General features: G+C 31.2%; 2 protein-coding genes across 2 annotated transcripts; both read left to right on the forward strand.

The window, feature by feature from the left end:
* Window positions 1–1,744: 1,744 nt before the first annotated feature.
* On the forward strand, window positions 1,745–9,526 carry LOC107425105 (uncharacterized). Its single transcript, XM_016035030.4, has 17 exons — window positions 1,745–1,919; window positions 2,055–2,185; window positions 4,512–4,581; window positions 5,697–5,818; window positions 5,902–5,955; window positions 6,061–6,180; window positions 6,285–6,404; window positions 6,693–6,828; window positions 7,000–7,170; window positions 7,512–7,667; window positions 7,780–7,886; window positions 7,981–8,071; window positions 8,167–8,308; window positions 8,396–8,552; window positions 8,661–8,777; window positions 8,888–9,014; window positions 9,111–9,526. The coding sequence occupies exons 2-17, from the start codon at window positions 2,073–2,075 to the stop codon at window positions 9,345–9,347; spliced, it is 2,040 nt and encodes a 679-aa protein (XP_015890516.4). The 5' UTR covers window positions 1,745–1,919; window positions 2,055–2,072; the 3' UTR covers window positions 9,348–9,526.
* A 1,299-nt stretch (window positions 9,527–10,825) lies between these two features.
* LOC107425124 (probable mannitol dehydrogenase) lies at window positions 10,826–12,760 on the forward strand. The gene is made up of 5 exons (XM_016035057.4): window positions 10,826–11,053; window positions 11,188–11,301; window positions 11,452–11,965; window positions 12,161–12,314; window positions 12,466–12,760. Exons 1-5 carry the CDS (start codon window positions 10,956–10,958, stop codon window positions 12,672–12,674), a joined length of 1,089 nt encoding a protein of 362 aa, XP_015890543.3. The 5' UTR covers window positions 10,826–10,955; the 3' UTR covers window positions 12,675–12,760.
* The last annotated feature ends 1,064 nt before the right edge of the window (window positions 12,761–13,824 follow it).

The following is a 13,824-nucleotide window of genomic DNA, read 5'->3' on the forward strand; positions in this document are numbered from 1 at the left end:
TTCATGTTTTGCAGCTCCATAGCCAAACTCCCAAGAAAACAATTCATATATATTGCTATTTTCTTTGGGTTGTCATCATATTTGACGTTTATACATGTAAAACATATTACATGAAAATAATCATAACAAAAGGACTGCCAAATGAATAATGTTTCTACATAAACAAAATTAATTAGTTGTGTAATTAATTTCTTGGATAAAACGTAACATTAACGTTGTGATTTTGATTTGTTCATTAATGAGTCTAATTAAGATGTCATTTTTCAGGGATCATAATCATTAATGGGTATGAAAAAAAGATTGGAGTTCATTTTAGTCTTTTTGATTTATTGTATGTTTTGAAATAAGAGCTTCGCGTCCATGATTCGTTGGCTAGCACATGAACTTCTAAACTTTATAGTTTCTAATCTACTAAGGAATAGAGATTTTCCTCCAAAAACTATAGAGTATATTCTTAATTATAACATATGTATACGTTGTTTTCGTGTTTGATGTTTTGCTAGTTAATTAACATGCATGCTGGAACTTCTTCTTCCTCTTTTTTTTTTTTTTTTTTGGCATATATAAAATTGGAGAGCGGGAACAGTTTTTGATAAATGAATAAATTCAGAATTTGTATTAATATATACATGTCAATCTCCAATTGATCTAAGGGCATCAACATTTGGTTCAAATTAATTGTTCAATTATTATTATTGTTATTATTTTTTAAATATCAGACATTAATTTGACTCATTTTCGTAGATAATGGTATTAAAAACTTAAAGCTCGAGGCCCAAAAAGCCCTGTCTGAGCAAAGCAAAACGACTTGGCCGATTATTCACCAAAAATAAATTAAAAAAATAAAAAGGAATTGGCATGTGAATTTTCTTCGTATATATATATATACTTTGGTCAACCTAATTAAAAGTCGACAAAGACAACCATGGAAAATTGTGGTTTTGTAAATGAAATCACGCCGTCGAGTCCTCAAATAAAAAGCTATCAATTTCTATTTTTCTTTATCATAGATTTCTTGAAAATAGTAAACTGCTCTACGTTCCATTACGTAAAGATTCAAAACATAGAAATTTACACCGTAGCTATCTCGGTTTTCCTCGATTAATTTGGTAGGGTTTGGTTTTTTTTTGGTTGCTCTCAATTATAATATATACCACGATGATAATATTTGTTATAGTTAGGCAACCGTATTTTGCATAATTTAATCTAGAAATTCAACCTATAAGAAGCGTCAATTTGGTGCATCAAAGTATTTTATATTTTAATCCTTGTTCCAAGTCACAGAATTGTCAAAATTTTTGGTATAACTGCACAAAACCCCTCTGAAGGCACACGGTTCAAACTCAAAAAAAAAAAAAAAATAAATAAATAAATTCAGCAATTTTGTTAAGAAATTCAAAATTTTTTCAAAAAGTCGGTAAAAACTCTAATAAACTGTCAATGAGGTTAAGTTCACAATACCCTTCCAATGTACCAGTTCCATTACTGTTTCTCCAATAACTAAATTACCAACTCTGTTTTGGGAAACCAAACAAAGGTACAGTAACAGTGCCTAACTTGACGGTGAAAATTCCATCAAAAGCAGGGGATTATTGGAATTTCCGCCAAATAAAATCATTAAAAAATAATATAATAAAAAGTCGATTAAGTTTGACACCAAATGAAAGAAGTCCTTCTTGGCTTTCGGTTATATTAAAGATCATTCACTTGGCATTATATATATGCCTGCCCGTTATTTTTTGAAGCTCTCGAGCTTCCATACAGAATTTATAACGACCAAAGAGAGAGAGAGAGAGATAAGAAAAAACATATACCCTCTTTCCCTGCTTTTGTTTTCCCGTGACTTTCAAAATCTTTCCTTTCAACATACTGATTTTTGCTGTAAATATTCTCACATAATATTCATCAAATTAATTAAGGTATAGAAAAAAAAGCCCACTATTTTTTTTTCTCCTTTTCCAAAATTTACAAGAAATTTTCTTCTTGGGTTTTTAATGAGATTTTATTTGCTTCATGCAAATTCGTTTACTATTTCAATGTAGTTTTGTTTTCAGGTCGGTTTTTGGTGAACGATGGAGAAGATAGGCAGCAGCCGGAAACAATGTCGTTTGGCACTTGGGTTGTCAGCAATGGTTGTCGTATTGTTGTTTGAGTTTTCTGGTTTTTCCGTGAAGACCCCAGTAAGGTTCTTCCTCATGTCTTTTTGCTCTTCTTTATTATTATTATTATTATTATTATTATTATTATTTTAATTTCATCGATACCCTTAGAAGCAAAACAGAGGACCAATTCTGCATTGTCTTTGAGGATTAAAGTATCTTCAACTTCAGCCCCTAAGAGAGTCCATGCTAAGTCCTTCGTTTTATCACTCTTTTTCTCTTTTTTTTTTTTTTTTTGCATTTAGATTTTTAATTTCCCATGATGAGACTACTATTCTGCAGTTTCAGTCTCTGCCATGTCCTTGAAATAACATTTCGTTCATACTGTGTCCTAATAACTATGATCATGAGGTTTTCTACACAACAAATTTCAAATCCTAGAAAATGACAAGTTTCAAAGGCTATGAAATTACATTTTTACCCAAGGCAATGGGTTATTTACTTATTTTACTGTAGCCCGTGAATGTTGTTTGTTTTGTTCTTCCTTTTTAGGCAGAGTTGTCACCAAATATTTCACAACATAGGTTATGAGCTTGTAATGAAAATAAAATTGTTTTAGTTAAGAAAATTGGTTGTCCATTATTTTCAAAGTAATAAAGAGAAAAATATAAGTAGGTTTCTTCCAAAGTCTATTTGACTATTAAGGCTCGCATTAAGCAATCAAATTCTTCTTGTAATTATTATACGGTTTTAGCTTAATTGGTTACATGATGTGGTTGACTTGAGGCTATTGGGCCAATGTATAAAATTGACGCTGTCAGCGTTCTTGAAGATACATATAAAAGAAAAAAGTCCGTGAGACTCATCTATATGAAAATGACTTTTACAAAGAGAGAAGAAGTTCTACCTACTCTACAAATTGCACTTTGGAAAGTCCCTATTCATATTAAAATTACCAAAAATTCCTAACCTCCTACCACTCTTGTTTAGCCACCGTGGTTGACGACTATTTCTTCTCTGCTTGGCCAGACGTACGAATGCGTTTTCAGTTAATCTACGACACATGGATTGTGCTCTCTGTTGTCGGTGACTAATGGTGGGGGATCCACGATAGCTTATCCATTTTTAATTAATTATTAAATATTATCAAGGAAGTATTATATATATATATATATATATGATCCTGCTTAGCCATATGGTGCCATAATTGCAGCCAAAAGCAATCGTTTGGGTGGGTTATAATTTGGCTATGAGGTTGTTGTGGTTGTGTACGTTGGCACTTAGGAGTTTGGGAATCTATTGGTGTTGGTGGTGGTGGTCGGCAACTCTTTGTGATAACTGTCTAAAGTATCCAAAAGGTTAACGTTTAGGGTGTTTTGGTAATTTCATCTGGATAGGAAACTGCATACAGTATATTTGAAATTGCAAAAAGAAACTCTTACAAATATTGGACCATTTGAAATAATTTCTTTAGTACGAAAATGAACCACATGGTCATGCAGTCTTCTCTCGATAATCTTTTTTGACCATATATCATGCTTTGTAGCGCCATAGCCAAACTCCCTGGAAAACAATTCATATATATTGCTATTTTCTTTGGGTTGTCATCATATAATAGTAGACTTAATATATATTTTTTTAATATTAAAGGGGGAAGGATTTCACCTAGACCTGATCCAATTAAAATTTTAAAAATATATTTTCAATAGTTTTACCACTATATCAAATCTGCTAATACAATTTTTTATTCTTTGGTTGTTTATGTATTTATCATATTTGTTCATAGTAAATATATTTTGTGAAATTTATTTGGTGAAATTAATTCATAACCTTTTTTTTTTAGTTGATATATATTAGGTTTGACAATACGTCGTGTTAAATTGTGTTTGTATGAAATTAAATTAGTTCAAATACAATTTGTTAAGCTTTCATGTAAAATAAATAAATCCGAACTCATTCGATAAGTTATCATATAATCATTCATTTACTCCATTAATCCATTAATAATAAATATAAATTTGAAAATTTAAATTTTATTTAACTTTGAAATAATAAAATAATATTTTTTAAAAAAATTATAAAAATTCTTATTTATTTTTAGATCTTTTAAAAATTGAACTAAAAAAGAATAAATTAATACATATTTAACAATAAATAAAATAATTTTAATATTGTAAAACTTATATAATTATCAAAATACTCATATTTAGTGGGTCTAATGAGTTTATTGTGTATATCTTTTTTTATTTATTAAAAATTATTAATTTATTAGATCTTGTTGGATAACATTAATACGGATTCAATATAATATTATTAATCCAAATCCATAGATTATCATGTAATTTTGTGTTATTGTATCGTGTGAAATTTTATTTATTTATTTATTTTTTGGATTTGGTGTTTTATTTACAGAATAGTTCTCAGGAGCATCATCCGCCGAGAATTACGATCCTCTACTGGGGTTAAGCTAGTACGTCGGCAGGTAAAAAGCATTGGCACTTTTTTCATTTTTTTTTTTTTTAATCCGTGACCATCAAATTTTCTTTCATTCTAAATTTACATTTTTGTATTAGTTTCAATTAAGTCCTTTGATAAAAATAAAAATAAAAAATAAAAAATAATTAATTTACAAGTTTCCATTTTAAAAGCAATTTTCTATCTAAATATTAATTTTTCATATTTTCAAAACAATAATATTGTGTATTTATTAAAACATTAATTATTCAAGGAAGGGATGCATTTCCCACGAAAATGTATTTTATGTTGAGGAAAAATAATCACATATTATATTACAACAAATAACATACCCACATGCTGTTACAGCCACCTAGGACATCCTACATCATACCCACACTAACCGACTATATTGTGATATATATTAATGCCGACTCAGCTCTCTCTAGAACAATCTACATTCATTTTTTATTATAAAAAAAGAAAAATCTGCATTCACTTTGTTTTCTCGTAACAGCTAGTATCTTAGGAGTCATAAGAAAAATATCCGTAATTAAATATTATATAATTTTAAAAGCATCCACAACCGACTTTCATTTCCATAAATAGGTGGTGATGTATGAGTCTAAGTACCTTGTCCAATAGTATCAGAAAAAGAGTGAGCGACGTGTGAATGTGTGAGAAGAGTGTGGAAAAGATGTTTTGTGTCCTAGTATGGCCAACAAAATTACGCGTGTGTTAGTGTGTTGCTCAGTGAGTGAGTGAGTGTGTTGCTCTCTCACACATAATAGCACCCTATCTAAATTTTGCTCTCACTTACACTAACCGAGAGCTTCCTTGGAACTCACTTGTGTAGCTTACATTGCAAGATAGCCTAGCTTCCCATTTCATAGCATGTCCATGTCGGTTGTTGACAATCTCTAGGCTTCTAGATTTATCCACAACGTTGGTGCTCCACAATGCAATCTTAGATATTTTCTTCACTAATTACGAAGCTGTATTTGCTGTCCAAATATATCAAATATGATAGATAATTTTAGAAGATTTACCCAAAAAAAAAAGATAGATAATTTTAGAATGAATATCCTTCATTTTATGGATGACTTTTTTTGGTAAAATGTATTTTGTGGATGATTGATTCAGGTTGTGATGGATAATGGGGTTGTCCGGGTCACTTTCTCGAATCCGGGTGGGGATGTAATTGGAATCAAATACAATGGAATTGATAACTTACTTACCACTGATGAGGAAGAAAGTAACAGAGGGTACGCATATATTATTTAATTAATATATTTTTGTTATAAATTTGGAGTGGACAGTTGACTAATTATTATTAATTAAATTACAGGTATTGGGACGTAGTTTGGAACAAACCAGAAGGGAAATCTGTTCACACTGACAGGTGTGCATGTAGATATTTGACTAATTAAAAAAGTTGTGCATTATTATAACCATATAAAACGAAGTGCATTTTATTCTTAAACTGAAACGATTTTTTTTTTCGCAGATTAAAAGGAACAAGATTTAAGATTATAAAGGAGGACCAAAAACAATTAGAAATTTCTTTCACAAAAACATGGAGAATTTCCATGAATGGAACCACAGTTCCTTTGAGCGTGGACAAAAGGTACAGTTTGGTCCAAATTCTTTTTTCAATGGGTTAGAAAAATTACAATAATTTGTGGAAAACCATGTTAATATTGGAACATGAAAATTTGTGAAATTTGGCAGGTACATAATGCTTGCTAATTATTCTGGGTTCTATGCATACGCTATATTTGAGCGCCTTAAAAGATGGCCAGCAGTGGGAGTGGATCAGATTAGGATTGTTTACAGGCTTCGACAGGACAAGTATAATATATAAACTCCTTAATCCTTCCTCTTTAATAATTCAATGAACAACATTTTTATTGAAATTGATAACAGTAATATTTTGACACTAATGTTATGTTAACAAAATTGACTGGAAATTTATTTTTGGTCTTTTGTGAATAAAAATTGTTGCAAAATATATAATCTAGTATACGTACGTATAGAAATATCAATACAGATATTCATGGTATTTATTTATTTATAATATTTGAAATAAAGTATTCTGATTTGATAGCTTACTAAGAAGAATTTATATTCAACGGTTAGGTTTCAGTTCATGTCAGTATCGGACGACAGACAAAGGGTGATGCCAACAATGAAGGACCGTAAAAAAGGAGAGAAACTTGCTTATCCTGAAGCTGTTCTCTTGACCAATCCGGCCAACTCTGAACTTAGAGGAGAGGTTGTTTTTTCTTTTTCTTTTTTTTTTTTTTTTTTTTCTCCTTACCTTTTAAAAACTAATTAATATATATTACATAATAATTTTTTGGGCTTTTTTTTTTTTTTTTTTTTCCCCCCTTTTTGTCTAGTTTGTAATATGTATATATATATTTTTTCCCTTTTTGTTGTTTAGGTAGATGACAAATACCAATATTCAAGCGAGAGCAAAGACAACAAAGTCCACGGGTGGATCTCGTCTGACCCACCAGTGGGTTTCTGGATAATCACGCCCAGTAGTGAGTTTCGAACTGCTGGGCCCATCAAGCAAGACCTCACCTCCCATGCCGGCCCAATTGCTCTCTCTGTAAGTCCAATGATTCAGATCCTGTAAGCCCGATATAATTGGATCTGAAATATTGAGAAAAGAAAAAAATAAAAAAAGAGCATAATGATAATAATAAAGCGAAAATTTTTATATTTTTATTAAAACATATAACTTTTCTTAACATATATGAATTTTTTTTTTTTTTTTTGCGGTCTTGTTGTTATATTTTTCTTTGTTTATTTATTTTATTCTAATCAATTAAAATTCCTAATTTTAACATGGCACATTCACTAGAAATTGCCAAAATGGGTTTGCTTAGGTAAAAAGTACCAAATGAAGAACATTTTTTGTTAACTTTGTTAAAAATTGATGTTGTCCAGATGTTTACCAGTACTCACTACGCTGGAAAGGACGTAGGAATGGAATTCAAAGAAGGGGAAGCATGGAAAAAGGTTTATGGCCCTGTTTCTATCTATCTTAATTCTGTTTCAGCCGATAAAGATTCACTCACACTTTGGGAAAATGCTAAAGACCAGGTATTGTAATTTCTAAATCAAACTTTCATACTCCATATAACACAAATTTTACATACTATTATAGTATTGTTTATACATAAACTAAGACTTGGATATATATTTGATATACTAGATGCAAGAAGAAGTTGGACAATGGCCATACAATTTCCCTCAATCTGAAGATTTTGTTTATGCTGATAAACGGGGTTCTATCGGTGGTCAATTATTTATCCGTGATCGGTACGTATTCGAAAAATGTATCACTTGCAAAGATTATACTATTCAACTGCATTTTGAATATTGTTGATGTGTAACATGTTGGTTCTGGTTATAGATACATACACAACAAGCTTATCTGGGGTGGCTTTGCATATGTGGGTTTGGCAGCACCAGGAGATGTAGGATCATGGCAAAAGGAAAGCAAGGTATATATAATTTTCTCGCATAAGATGGATTTTCCTTCTATATAAGCTAATGAAAATGGTGCATATTGATATAAGTAGCCCTGATTTTTTTATAGGGGTATCAATTCTGGACTCAAGCAGACAAGAGAGGTTATTTCTCAATTACAAATGTCCTACCTGGAAATTATACTCTGTATGCATGGGTTCCTGGCGTTATTGGTGATTACAAATATGATGATATTATCACCATTCAATCAGGTAAATTTAGCTTCCAAGTCCAACCATTGTCACTAATAGTAGCCCAATTTGTTGATATTTTACTAAGACAATGACTTCCAAATGCAGGGTCTAATATGACATTGGACCGTATTGTATATGAACCTCCAAGAAATGGTCCTACTCTTTGGGAAATAGGTATCCCTGATCGCTCTGCCGCTGAATTCTACATACCAGACCCCGATACAACACTTATGAATGAATTGTACGATAATCATCCAGAGAAGTAGGTTCACATATCTTATCGGACCACATTTTAGTACACCTTTTACTTCAAATTTTTTTTATTTTTTGTTTAATGGATTTATGACATTGCATTACAATAAACAAACAGGTTTAGGCAATATGGCTTGTGGGAGCGTTATGCAGATTTATATCCCAGTAAAGATCTCACTTACACAGTCGGCGCTGATGACTACCGAAAAGATTGGTTTTTCGCCCAAGTAACCAGGTAAAATAAATATATAGTTGCTTGTTCAACAAGAAATTCTTTAGTTTTCCTTTTGTTTGTTAATTTCAAAATTTTTTCTTTTCTCTAATTTTATTTTTTTGAGTTTGCAGGAGTGCAGCAAATGGAACATACGAAGCAACAACATGGCAGGTTATGTTCACACTTGAAAGTGAGCCAGAGACTGGAGATTACACTCTCCGACTAGCATTGGCCTCAGCCACTGACTCTGAGTTGCAGGTACATATATACTTAAAGTTTTATTTTTGAAACGGATAAATAAAATAAAAGAAAATTCACTGACCCTATTATGCAAATGGGTTTGAATTAAATTAGGTTCGGTTCAACAATGAGACGGCCAAAGCTCATTTCACAACAGGGCTAATAGGCAAAGACAACGCCATTGCAAGGCATGGAATCCACGGGTTGTACTGGTTGTATGGAATCCATGTGCCAAGTTCACTTCTTTTCAAAGGAGAAAACAAAATCTATCTTACTCAATCAAGAAGCACAAATCCTTTCCAAGGAGTTATGTATGACTATGTTAGACTAGAAAGACCTCCTCAAACTTAATTAGTTTTGTAATTATTATTGTTCTTGTAATTAATTTCCCCTCATTCACACAACCATTTTATTTTCTCAGCCCAAAAAAAAAAAAAAGAAAAAAAAAGGACATTATATCCTAAATATATAGCTGATTAATATCTCTGTCTACCACCATGTAAATTTTCCACACCTCCATGCTATCTTGTTGGAGTCTATTTACATTTAACGAAATCAAAATCAATCTAATCATTTTTTCAATAAAAAATGATGATCGTCTATTATTTAATTTGTTGTAAAAAATCATAAAGTATTTAATAAAGATTTTTTATTTATTTTCTTTTTGTTTTTGTGTCCTCTTTTTCATCTATTCTTATTGTTGTTCAAATTTTATAAAGAAAGGGAAAAAAAAAATAAAAAAGCTTAAAATTTCGTCTACTTTTATACTTGCTAGTTAAAAGGCGGTCTATAAGCTTATTTCTGAAAGCATTTTTTTTTTTATTTTGTATTTTTTCCTCGTATTTCACAAAGTATCAAGTATAATTTACGCTATTAAAAATTATCAAAAAGTAACAACGAGATCAGGCAAATAAAAAGCATTGCGCGATGCTGATGATTCTACCCCAGTGAATTTCTTCTTAGCAAAGCAAAAAGAGAAAATAGATCCTTATCTATGCGACTATTACCAACCTACGTGGTGCTCCAAAAGTTGTAGGACCTTGCACTAATGATTCTTATGATGTCATATCCTAATCAAAATGGTGGTACCCATGGCGGTGGCAAAAAATACTTCTTTTAATCCAAAAAAAGAAAGAAAAGAAAAACTAATACTTTCATTTTCTTTTACAATTTAATTACTTAATTATTTTTATAATTAGTATATAGTTGCTAATTTGTGGATTCAAAATCAGGAAAAAAAAACACAAATTATACTACTTTGTTTGATTTTTTTAATTAATGTTTTATCTTTTAAGACCAGCATTTTAGATGATTACTTAAAAAGCAACCAAATCCTACTGGCTTACAAACAATTCTCAAAATCTAATAATAGATATCCGACTGGCAATTACTATATATATATATATATATATTTGCCATACCTACTGTATTTCCTTAATTATGGATAAAATCAAGGACAAAAACAGCAAATTACTAATGATACTTCCTTCTTGGTTTATTCAAATATATATTTTTGAATTTTAACACAAAGAATTTAAGAAGATTACGCAATAAAAAATCATATGGTCTTACTATTTTATGGAAAAAGTCATGGACAAAAACGGCATATTACTAATGAGGCTACCTTCTTTGGTTATTCCATAATGTCTTTTATCATTTTTTAATACAAAGCATTTAAGAAGATTAGTAAAGAAAAAGCAATTAAAAATCATACGGGCTTACTGTCCATTCTGAACACAAAAATGGCTACGAAACACCACCTGTAGGCTGTAGCCAATTGGCCAATGTTTATTTGGTGTTGATTTGCTAGTAATTGAAAGTTTGAAACTGATTCTCTGCCACTTTCCCTGATGCTTATTTTCCCATCAATCAATTCGGCCAAAAAAGCTTGGACACGGTACGCGTGTATACCCTGTCTTCAGGCAAAACTCTTTCTGCTAACTTCTGCTATCTCAAACAATGTCAAAAGCACCAGAAGAAGAGCACCCAGTGAAGGCCTTTGGCTGGGCTGCTAGGGACTCATCTGGGCATCTCTCCCCTTTCAACTTCTCCAGAAGGTACCTACTCAATCTATTCATCATATACAAACATGCATACATACCTACATACATACATATATGTATATTGATCATATCAGTTTCTGGTCCAGTTCTGCTTTTAATACATACGTAACTTCATTTTATACATACAGGGAAACAGGTGAAGAGGATGTGAGGTTTAAGGTTCTTTATTGTGGGATATGCCACACTGATCTTCACATTATCAAAAATGAATGGGGCTTCTCTCATTACCCTGTTGTTCCTGGGTATTGTATAGAAATTAACAACAAATTTTTATTAGATTGCCCTTTTATTTTAGTTCTATCACAATTAATTGAAATTTTGTAAAAATAATAAGCATGCTGTAATTGATTGTTCATTTTCTAAAATTCAGTATTAAAAATTTGAGCTTGCAGTCATGAAATAGTTGGGGAAGTGACAGAAATTGGAAGCAAAGTGAAGAAAGTGAAAGTTGGGGACAAGGTTGGAGTGGGATGCCTTGTTGGTGCTTGCCATTCCTGTGAGAACTGCAAAAACGACCTTGAAAGCTATTGTCCTTCTCTCATTTACTCGTACGCTTCAACTTACCATGATGGAACGCGTACCTATGGAGGTTACTCCGATTCAATGGTCGCCAATGAGCGCTACGTTGTTCGATTCCCCGATAGTTTGCCGCTCGATGCCGGTGCTCCTTTACTCTGTGCTGGGATTACAGTTTACAGTCCCTTGAAGTATTTTGGATTGGCAGAACCTGGTAAGCATGTTGGGATTGTAGGACTTGGTGGGCTTGGTCATGTGGCTGTGAAATTTGCTAAGGCTTTTGGTGCCAAAGTGACTGTAATTAGTACCTCTCCAAGCAAAAAAAATGAAGCTTTGCAACATCTTGGTGCTGACTCATTTTTGGTCAGCAAGGACCAGGACCAAATGGAGGTATAGCTGTATTTTTTTTGGACCTATTGATGTAAATAAAAAGGATGTTACTATATATATATATATATATATATGTATAAATGAAATTGGTCTTCTTCTTTTTTTTTTTTCTTTTTTTTTTCTTTTTTTTTTTCCATTTCTTCAAAATTTAAGGAAATCACTCAGTAATTAATCAAATTGGGTTTAATGTGGAAGGCTGCGAGGGGAACACTTGATGGAATCATTGACACAGTCTCTGCTGTGCATTCAATTTTGCCATTTCTTGGCCTTTTGAAGTCCCATGGAAAGCTTGTATTGGTTGGTATACCAGACAAGCCTCTTGAACTCCCTGTCTTTCCTATTATCATGGGTAAGATTTTAATGACGGTTTTGTTTTGTATTTAAAGTTGAAGTTCATTTAGATATATATATATATATATATATGCATAAAATGTACAAACTAAATTGGTTTAGAGAGATAGCTTAAAATCGCCTGAGACAAAATTATAAAAATGATGCAGGAAGGAAAACAGTGGCTGGTAGTAGCATTGGAGGAATGAAGGAAACACAAGAGATGATTGACTTTGCTGGGCAACACAACATAACAGCAGAAATTGAAGTTATTCCAATGGATTATGTGAACAAGGCCATGGAGCGTTTAGCAAAGAATGATGTTCGATATAGATTTGTCATCGACATCGGAAACTCTTTGGCCGCTTCCAAGCCTTGAAGACTGGCTAGTAACATCTCAATCTGATTATGCCCAAATAATTAATTGAATAAGAATTATTAGACTTCCATATATAGCTATGCCCCCCCCAAAAAAAAAAAAAAGAAACCACAACAACAACAACTAAGAGGAATTGCTGTGATGGTTTCACATTTAGTAAATTTTTATGCAAATTTGGATTTTTGATTAATATATGAAACACATTTAGTTATCTCATTTTCTATTTATTATTTATTTTTTTTTTTTTGGCTGCTTATGTTCATCTACTTTGTTACCACTATGCTAATCTGTAGAACATTAGATTAGTCGTAGATTATTTTCTATTATTTTAAATGTTGTCCTATAAAGATTTAAATAATTTGAGAAAAATATAAGACTATTAACATCCCGAAAGGGCCCGGCCTTGTTATTTTCAGACATTGAGTTTCTTTGGGTTTACTTTGAGAAGTTTGAATTGTTTACTTGATTTAACTCTAGCTACTTGTGAATCATTGTATATACGCCTTATAGCTATGTTGCTCGGACTCGGGTATGGTTGTCGGGTACAGATTAATATCTCAAGAGTTAGATTTGTTAATTTTCAAAATTTAGAATACGGGATATGGATGATAAGTATTTAAAATTTGAATACGGATGCGAAGGTGCATTTGACAAAAATAAAAAAATTTTATATAAATTTTTTATTTTTATATGAATCATATTTATGGACAAGTGTTAACTACATAATAATAAATAGAAAATTTATAATACGAAAATTCAACATATTTGATTGGAGGTATATTAGATATATAAAATTATAGCAGAAAAAATTATAAAAGATATTATTTATTAAAAAATTAATAATTTATTTAGCTACCGTTTTTCATATTTCTATTAGAAAATTAATATTTTATTTAACTTCGATTTTTATATTTATGTTTTTTTTTTTCTGGGATAGAATTCTATTATATTTTGTTAAAATTTAAGAGTTCCCAGTAATATTCGAAAGATGGGAATCTCATCTCTTCTATACAATGATTTCAAAAAAAAAAAAATTAAAAACAACAATTTTTTATCTAATTTTGTAATTAATAGGTTAGGTGTCCGTTTTTTTCTCAAAACTTCTAAAGTCACATTGGTAAGTGTATAGAAGACAGATCCCACTATCCGA

Source organism: Ziziphus jujuba, chromosome 7, assembly GCF_031755915.1.
Source record: "Ziziphus jujuba cultivar Dongzao chromosome 7, ASM3175591v1".
NCBI lineage: Eukaryota > Viridiplantae > Streptophyta > Magnoliopsida > Rosales > Rhamnaceae > Ziziphus > Ziziphus jujuba.

Bases quoted from the DNA above. Each gene is read 5' to 3' on its own strand.
- LOC107425105 (XM_016035030.4), top strand. From the start codon at position 2,073: ATGGAGAAGATAGGCAGCAGCCGGAAACAATGTCGTTTGGCACTTGGG. The intron at 5,819-5,901 runs GTACGCATATAT...ATTAAATTACAG, and splicing joins GAGGAAGAAAGTAACAGAGG to GTATTGGGACGTAGTTTGGA. The intron at 6,181-6,284 runs GTACAGTTTGGT...GAAATTTGGCAG, and splicing joins CCTTTGAGCGTGGACAAAAG to GTACATAATGCTTGCTAATT.
- LOC107425124 (XM_016035057.4), top strand. From the start codon at position 10,956: ATGTCAAAAGCACCAGAAGAAGAGCACCCAGTGAAGGCCTTTGGCTGG. The intron at 11,054-11,187 runs GTACCTACTCAA...TTATACATACAG, and splicing joins CCTTTCAACTTCTCCAGAAG to GGAAACAGGTGAAGAGGATG. The intron at 11,302-11,451 runs GTATTGTATAGA...TTGAGCTTGCAG, and splicing joins CATTACCCTGTTGTTCCTGG to TCATGAAATAGTTGGGGAAG.